The sequence below is a fragment of the Sinocyclocheilus anshuiensis genome, unplaced genomic scaffold (genome assembly GCF_001515605.1).
Source record: "Sinocyclocheilus anshuiensis isolate Anshui unplaced genomic scaffold, SAMN03320099.WGS_v1.1 scaffold1522, whole genome shotgun sequence".
NCBI lineage: Eukaryota > Metazoa > Chordata > Actinopteri > Cypriniformes > Cyprinidae > Sinocyclocheilus > Sinocyclocheilus anshuiensis.
Genome location: NW_015546143.1, coordinates 409,438 through 419,102, shown reverse-complemented (window position 1 = coordinate 419,102; position 9,665 = coordinate 409,438). Strand labels below are relative to the sequence as shown.

Genomic DNA, 9,665 nt, shown 5'->3' with positions numbered 1-9,665 from the left:
AAAAATGATTCAGACAGCTGTTAGTATGACAGTATTTACACAACTATGAATACTTAGTCAGGCAACCCTTAGCCTCAATGACAGCCTGTAGTCTCCTGGGCATGCTGTCATCCAGCTTCATGAAATCCTCAACTTCAGTTTTTTTCCTAGACACAGTCTGAATAATTTTTGGACCCAAATTTGTATAAATTTTACTCTCTCTCTCTCTCTCTCTCTCTCTCTCTCTCTCTCTCTCTCTCTCTCTCTCTCTCTCGCTCTCTCTCTCTCCCTACCGTTAAGTAACTTGTACATTGTTTTACTTACTTGTTTTTGACATATCCGACCGAACTACAAACTTTCCAGTGATGTCTGTGAGAAAGATATATTCACTCGACAAGCTCGCGCATCTGCGCCGCCGCGCGCTCAATCCACTCAGCGTGCTTTGTTTATCAGCTCGCGCACACCAGCTATACAGGCGTTAATACTGAATGTTTAACATTATATTCATTGCATACATATACTTCGTAGTAGACATCCTTAATTCCATTCTGCTGTCTGTTGTCGGTGTTTCTTTGTCTGAATATGGCACTTATCACATGCTGTGTGGTATCGGGGCATTTTAACGAGTACGAGTACAGGAGACAAGTATCGGTGCATCCCTAGTTATTATCCAGCACCTTTAATTTCTGAATGGTCAGTGATTGGATCTCTAACCACCAGCTCTCCTTGGACAGGGATGATTGTTCGCTATCAAATAGCACCAATGAATAGCTGACACAAGTAGTGGTCGACTGGTATGAATTTTTTTAATGGCCGATTCCAATATCTTAAAGAGCACGGTGGCTGATGGCTGATATAAGTCGTTAGATATTATATAAATATATAATTGCACATTCGTCAACAAATCAGAATAAAGCATTCAGTCGCCCTGTAATATAAGTAAGGAATAATTGATGATGTGCCGTTGAATTATTAGAAAATGACGCACACCTAAGGTGGTGATGCATCCACAACGCGAACCTCAGGTATGCATTATTTTCTAAACGGAACTTCGTGGCACAAACAAAATAAAATAATTTGTCATTTTTATCCTATTGTTTGCTATATTTATTTGCTTGGTCAGTGTCTTTGTGGGTTTTGCTTCTTATGCTGTTGTAAGCTGTAAGGACCATTAAAAACACTGAAATCATTTGGCAAAGTGATATAATTCCTTACATTTTTATAGCGCTTTTCTGGGCACTCAAAGCGCTTTACATAGAAGGGAGGAATCTCCTCCACCACCACCAGTGTGCATCATCCACCTGGATGATGCGAAGGCAGCCATATTGTGCCAGAACGCCCACCACACACCAGCTTTATTGGTGGATCAGCAGCCAATCAGCAGATATGAGGATGGTTAGGAGGCCATGATGGTCAGAGGCCAATGGGCGAATTTGGCCAGGATGCCGGGGTTACACCCCTACTCTTTTTCGAAGGACATCCTGGGATTTTTAATGACCACAGAGAGTCAGGACCTCGGTTTAATTCAATTCAATTCAATTCAATTCAATTCAAGTTTATTTGTATAGCACTTTTCACGATACAAATCGTTGCAAAGCAACTTTATATTTTTCAATGTTTAGTGGTAGCTTATCAGTGGTGACTGTCAGTTAATGTACATATGGCAGAAGCAACAGCTTCTAATGTATTAGAGAAGATAGTGCCCATGTTGCTAGTCATTTCGTCTAGTTCATGTGTACTTATGGGAACACAGAGCAGTTGTGATAAATCAGGCAGGTTATTTGTGAATCTGTCTTTGGTGGCTGGAACAATAGTTCTGCCCGGACGATAACGCGGAACTATATAGTTAATATCAGTAATACGCAGCTTGCACGATAAAAGGAAATGGTCAGTAACATCATCACTCAAACTTTAAAAATGGTTTTTGTTCATTTATTTGACATTTTTCTGGTTTAATCACGATCCGATTTTTTCTAGATCCTGCATTAAATTTATATTTTGACCTCACTATTCGGGGAACAGACACAGTCTTTATACGGTTTAACGGCTCATCCGGAAGACGGTGCTTTTTTTTGTCAGCATAGTGTCCCCGTCACTACACTGGGGCGTTAGGACCCACACAGACCACAGGGTGAGCACCCTCTGCTGGCCTCACTAACACCTCTTCCAGATATGGACATGTAATGCGGTCAAGACCTGCCTGGAACTACTTTATAGTATTTTTCACAAATAAAGATGTAGGCATGAGGGCACCTGAGTGTGATATTGCTTTTATACAACAGCTCTATAAACAAGAAGTTAATATAGATTAGTTTACATTTTAGCCACAATATGGACAGTTATATTGTTTATTGTTGCTCTGTCAATGAAAATAATTCCAAAAGAAGCCAAAGCAGGATCAACTGCTGTGTGTCTCTGAGCATCACACAGATGGCAACCTGTGTGGAACACTGGGAACACAGGCAAGCAGTGATACAAACTCCAGTATAATAAGTCAAGACTCCCGGAATGCCAGTTGTTCAATCTAATTAGAGGGCCGACATTGAAGGGTGATGGATTCTCTAGTCGGTGTAACCCCTTGTAATGGTAGCTTGCAGTGATTGTATGCAAGATGCTTAATGGATGGCATAATAAAATAGTTCTTCACACAGGAGTGTTAAGGACAAAACCTGAAAATGGTTAACTGTGGATAAGCAGAATAATTGTCTCTGGAGTGGACCACTGAATTTATTACACATCTGATATTACAAGTAATGAAAAGGCCTACCACTAAATGATGGGGTAATGTGATATCTCCACATCATCTTGTTTGTTTTATTTGTGTGCCAGATGGAAGACTGCATTTGGTCTTCCAAGAATGGGCATGTCTGACTTGGAAGCTGAAGGACTTCTGGTCCTCTTTACTCAGCTTGATTGTGAGATATTCTGCACACACTTTTGTCCTGTCATGGTGGGGGCTTTCCATCGATTTCTATTGTTTTAAGCTTGAGCTAATGACATTTTCTCTCCCCTAACCCTCACAAAACCTTTTTACATTTTCATTAGGACATTATGTTTGCTATACACTTTTGTGTGTGTGTTTCCTGCTGGCGCAACATTGTAGGTGATTTCATGATTTGCTATCCTTGTGGAGGTATCTGGTACACTCAATCTAAGCAAAATTTACACGCACTCACACACCAGTCCACTGACCTGTAGTGTATGTCAGGACATGAGGCTGTGATATAAACAGCTCTAAACACAATACCTTCACACTTTCCCAAACACCATCTCTCACTCACTCAGAGTTTTGTAAAACCACACACACACATATATACTTACACCAGCTGGAGAGGACAGTGAAAGAATGAGGCGTGTTTCACACTGCATCATTTTCTCTTTCCCACACAATCAGCAGATACAATTCCTGCCTGCTCTGTGATTATCAAATTTCTATTGTTTTATTCCATTGTTATAAAGCTTGTGGTTCTGCTGTGATAGTGAGCCACACCAATGAAGCATAAACTTTATATTAAACAAATGTTCTTTTGCAAAATTAGAAAAATAAATGAACAAAATAAGAGTAATATAAACATAATGATAGAGAGATCTATCATTGAAGTGAATAAGTCTTAACGTAAGAGTATTTATGAAACTATTTCCTATAGTTTAAACTTTTATTTTTTGTCCTGATTTACAGTCACTTCCAAAACCCTTCTCTTCTTAGCCATTCTCTGTTCTCTCACACACACACACACACACACACACACCAGCAGCACAAACAGTCATGAATGGAGAGTAAATAAAGCTCTAAATGTATTATTAAAGCTGTGATAGAAACTCAGTCGTTCAGCCAGGAAACTTAATGAGTCAATATTCGAATCCATATTTTCTGACCTTCTCTCTTCTCATCTAACTTCATCTAGAAGATGGCTGTTACTGTTGGCCTGTCTCACCATATGTCTGTCTACTGTGCCTTAATAGAAGATTTTAGTGAGCTTATTTTAAGTGCAAGTCCTCACAGACATTAACTTAGTGCAGGTTGGTGATGTATGTATGGACACCAGTTTTTGCCATGGCCAATTTAGTCCCCACCAGTTTATGCAGCTTACGGCAGAGGTGGATTGGAATCACTGAGCAAGAATTTCCTTTTGTTCATGTGTGTTATAATTTGTGGTAATCTGGTACTGGAGTATTTATTTATTTTTGTTATTATTATTGTTACTCTGCAACTCACTATCCATTTTACTGAAATCAAAAATATGCATATTTATTAAAACTGTAAAAAAATCATTTAAATTTTGGTACAGTTTCTTATTTTATTCTTCAGCCAAGTGTGCACATTTATCAATCAATACAAATAATCTTAAAAATAGCCATACAATAGCAGATTTTCTGTACTGTTGACTTTAAAGTACATTAATTTGTAAGGGTTGATGATTTTCAATCTGTTTTAATGTTCATTTTTATATTTTATCTGGAGTTCTCAGATATTTTGAGATCTGTGCTGACACATTCCTTCATTAATGTTCTTACTGGATGCCATTGTCATCTAATATCCTCTCTCTTCCAGGCCCGCTATAAGCAGAGTTTAGACCCTACAGTTGATGAGGTGAAGAAGTTGTGCACTTCACTGCGGAGAAATGCCAAAGAGGAACGTGTTCTCTTTCATTATAATGGCCATGGGGTGCCTCGACCCACTGTCAATGGAGAGATCTGGGTCTTCAACAAGGTAAGGTAAAAAGAACAAGAAAAAATGGGAGTAAATCTTATCCATCATTCTCATTTTAGTGAGCAGTGCTGAATAATAAATTGTTTTCAATCTCTCCACACAGCAGTTACCAGCAGTAGTTTGTGTACACTTTTACTTTCCTTAACTTCTTAAATTAAAATGAATTGAATTAGTTTTGGGCATGAACTGAGTTGTTGAGTTGTCAAAAAGAATATCTTTCTTTCTCTTGCTCTTTCAGAACTACACACAGTACATCCCTCTCTCCATCTACGACTTACAGACGTGGATGGGAAGTCCCTCCATCTTCGTGTATGACTGCTCTAACGCAGGGATCATTGTCAAGTCATTCAAACAGTTTGCATTGCAGAGGGAGCAGGAGCTGGAGGTGTGTGATATTTTACACACGCACACACACACGCACGCACACACGCACGCACGCACACACACAAACAAACACACACACACAGACACTCACTCACAAACACTCACTCATGTGCACACCGTTATGGTCAAATGTCAAACTGATGTGTTATTTATATCAGAGAAAATCATAAAGCGTGAAAACAATGTACTGAGAACACTCAATCCAGAGATGGAGATAAAAGGTTTATTCAAGATGATACATATCTGAACATTTAATGTCTTGATGTGTTTTAGATGTTTTAGTAGTCAATGTTAAAGGTATAGTTTGCACGTCTCTTCTGTGGACCACAAAAGGAGATATTTTGCAGAGTGTTCAAGCTGCACTTTTCCATTAAATGGGAGTGGGTGATGATAATATCTCTCAGCTTAAAAAAGGACCAAACATTCCCTTTTCAGTACCATAAAAATAGTTCATACAATTTGTGTACTATAGTCCAAGTCTTCTGAAGATTTATGTGAGTAATAGACCACAATTTAAGTTTTTATTGAAATCTGGCACATAATAATAGATCACAAGAGGGTGTGTGAATGATTAATTTTTGGGTGAACTATTCCTGTAATAGTAGTACAATGTTTTTGAAAAATTACATCAGAATTGTAGAATTTCCTCCGCTTCTCAGACCTGTCAATCACAGAAAAGCTCAATCCCCAGAACTCTCAAAATAGCAAAAAATAAATAAATAAAATCAATAGAACACTCAAAGGTTTTGTTGAACTCACTCATCCACAGACAGTTATGGAGTTGCCATGTTTTTCATAAGTTGATTGCAGAATTCCCATATATACTGCTTACATGCGAAATCAGAGGAAGAAAGGTAATTTACTTAGAGAGCCAGACATACAGACAGGTTGACTCATGTCTGGACACCATAGACAGAAAACAGCAAAGAAAATGCCTTTTGGTTTGAGCATAACATTCCTTGAGCACGATCTGAGCATCTCTTTCTGCAGGGTCAGAGAGAATCAAGCCTGTCCTAAATAAAAAAAACACTGTTGTTGTCACGGTTGCACTACAGTGAGGAGTGCAGAGCGAGGAACGAAGGAGACGAGGAGTACATTAATCGAGAGAATTTTAATGACATCAAGGAAACAAGGAAAACTCATGTAGCACTAGGACGAACTTTCAATACCGGACAACCAACTCAGAAAAGGAAACGCTTTAAATACCCGACATGACGAGGGGATGACGAGAAACACCTGGGATCAATAAACATAATGGGAACAGGAAACAGGAAGGACCAAATAAGGGCATAATGGTACAAGAGGGAAAACAAGAAACACATGGGAAGGAAAACAAAAACGGGAACACAAGTCTGACATTACTCCCCCCTCCCCGAAGGCGCGTCCACGCGCCACACAACATCCAATGGGGAGGGGGGGTGGGCGCTCTGGAGGCTCCTCAGGACAGGCCTACTCGGGACGGCAGGCCTCCATGGCACGCCATGTCAGATCAGTCAGACTAGGAGGCCATGGCGGAGTAGGGAACTCAGGAGGCCATGGCGGATCAGGGAACTCGGGAGGCCATGGCGGATTGGAGCCTTCTCTGGGCTGAACTCGGGGACAGGAGCCCTCATTGGGCTAAACCCGGGGACAGGAGCCCTCACTGGGCTAAACTCGGGAACTGGAGCCCTCCGTGGGCTAAACTCGGGAACTGGAGCCCTCCGTGGGCTATACTCGGGAACAGGAGCCCTCTGTGGGCTAAACTCGGGAACAGAAGCCCACTCTGGGTTGGATTCGGGGACTGGGAAGCGCTTACGAGGAGCTGGCACTGGAGGGTGCTCTGGAGTAGCAGGCACAGCAAGGCGCTTTCGAGGAGCTGGCACTGGAGCAAACTCAGGGGCTGGAGCCGACACTGGAGCGAGCTCTGGGGCTGGAGCCGACACTGGAACGAGCCTAGGGACTAGCACCAACCGCCTTCTCCTCCTTAGATTCCCCTCTGAGTTCGGGGTGAAAGGCGTGGTTGGCTGACTTGACACTGGAGCAGCCAGCGGGCTGGAGTGAGTGGCGACTTCCATGCCGCGGGGGGAAAAACCAGGAAAACAAAAGACTTTTCAAAAACGAAAAACACGGGGAGAAGGGGCGCCGCTCACTGTCTGGGTCCGGTATTCTGTCACGGTCGCACTACAGTGAGGAGTGCGGAGCGAGGAACGAAGGAGATGAGGAGTACATTAATCGAGAGAATTTTAATGACATCAAGGAAACAAGGAAAACTCACGTAGCACTAGGATGAACATTCAATACCAGACAACCAACTCAGAAAAGGAAATGCTTTAAATACACGACATGACGAGGGGATGACGAGAAACACCTGGGATCAATAAACATAATGGGAACAGGAAACAGGAAGGACCAAATAAGGGCATAATCATACAAGAGGGAAAACAAGGAACACATGGGAAGGAAAACAACTAAACGGAAACACAAGTCTGACAGTTGTCTGCTTAGGGATGATGTTTAGATTGTTTTGCTCCAACTCCCTCTCTTTTCTCTTTTCAGAATGAATATTTGATATTAGATTTTTAGGTTAGCTGTGGGGTTGTCCCTATTCTTCTTTCTCTTCTCCTGTTTTTACTCCTTCTTTCAGCAGTAGTCAGAATCCACAATCACTGCAAGACATTAAATTATTTTAGGCAAGTTCGAGATTATATCAAGTAAACAGTTATAAGATGGTGATAGTGTGTATTTTTAATTCAGATACTGTGATTTTTTTTTTCAAAGAATACAGTTGAAGATTTGTTTTAAGGCAGTGTTGTGGATCAGACATCCCTCTTAGAAAATAAGAGATATGGATGGATGGTGGAAAATCCAACATCGGAGGGAAAACTGCTTGTCATTCTGAACCAGAATGATGAAACATCCAGATATGCAGATCTGTTACTTAACCAAACATCATCTCTCTATCTTTCAACTTATAACTCTATCTCTGTCTTTAATTTTTATTTTTTTATTCAAATTATGCTATTGGCATGATTGTTCTGCATGCACAACAATGCAAAGCATTGATACAAACAAACACAAAAACAAAAGAAAATATAATAACATTATAAAAAATACAATAGTGATGTTTATTAAGTAATTTTAATAAACAATTAACGATAATTTTAATAAATAATTTCATAAACAGTCATAATAATGTCAAAATAAAATAAACGAACTTTTCCACGACATTCTAATTTATTGAGATGCACCTGTATTATTTCTTTTAAAAATAAAATTCTTTGCAAAACTATTATTCTCTCTTTCACTTCCTGAGTGCAAACTGCTGGACTGAAGTGATATGATTGGGGTCATTTTAAACTGAAGTGTTGAATTATTGGTAATAAGAGAGTGAATATGTGATGATGGTAAGAAAGATAAGTGTACCTCTCCTTCCATCAATCATTGAAGAGGGTTAAAAGGGAGAAATGAGGGAAGAGAAGAGAGGTGATTTTACTCATTCAGCTCAAAGAGTTGTAATTTAATTGAACTGATGCCCCCTCATCCTATATCCCTCACTGTCTCTGCATGAGTACAGTGGACAGAGTGAGTTTTCAGACTTCTGCATGCACCATAATTTATCATATTTTGCCAAAAGAATATAAAAAAAGAGAACTTCTCAGGATATTCACACATAACAATCTCTATGTCCAAATATGCATGCCTTCCTGCTATACAGAATGCAAAAAGCAGTATGTAAAATGAGTAGGATATAAGCAAATAAAACCCAGATGATGTACATCTGTTGCTTCTAATGAGATTCTGAGCTGTCCAACCAGTGGACACTTTTATATGCCATAATGCAACAGGAATTGAGGACCCATCAGATTTGGAGGGGGGATTTAGTTTAAATGCTTTTGATTTTTGATTTTTGAAAAAGTAATCCTATAAAAAAACACTATTGATATTTATGTTAGGAAGTGGTTAGATAAGCCCCTTTCACTTAAGACTGCTCTCCTGCTGGCTTTAGCATCAGTCAAGTGAGTGGGTGACCTGCAGGTGCTCTCAGTGAGCACTTTCTGCCTTGAGTTTGGGCCTAACAACTGCAAAGTCATCCTCTCAAGCCAAGGCACTGCTATGTGCCTAAGGTGCTTTCTACTCCGTTCAGAGCACAGATCATTACCCTCTCAGCTCTTCCTGCCTCAGAGGATGAGCGGGGTTTACATTTACACACGGATCTTGCCTGCTTAAGTGGCCTATTGCCCCTGAGGGTGGTCAGGCCTGTTTGAGACATTTTGCTAGAGGACTCCAGCCTCATGGCCTGGGCCTCATTGATTCTGGGCGAGTTCTGCCTTATATTAGCCCATGCCACCTTTTAGGGCCCTTACCTTTAATGCCCTGGGGCTGGGCATGCATGACGGCTCTTCGTTCTTCTCTTGTATCATGGCACTATTGGATTGCATTGGATTATGTTCAGGTCTTATGTGAACATAGAGCCGAGAAAGAAAATGCAAGTGTTAGACCTCCCTGAAAAATTTAAAGCACCAGGGGCATAGATTACGCGGGGGATGCGGGGGACGTGTTCCCCCCACTTTTAATATCACGTAAATTCGTCCCCCGCACTTTTTCAGGCAAG

General features: G+C 40.6%; 1 protein-coding gene across 1 annotated transcript in view; it reads left to right on the top strand.

The window, feature by feature from the left end:
• Positions 1 to 9,665, top strand: part of LOC107701211 (regulatory-associated protein of mTOR) — a 312,842-nt gene that overhangs the window by 146,010 nt on the left and 157,167 nt on the right. The window contains exons 5-6 of the mRNA XM_016503169.1: positions 4,532 to 4,690; positions 4,929 to 5,075. Of these exons, the coding sequence (XP_016358655.1) occupies positions 4,532 to 4,690; positions 4,929 to 5,075 (306 nt within the window). The remainder of the gene's footprint in view (positions 1 to 4,531; positions 4,691 to 4,928; positions 5,076 to 9,665) is intronic.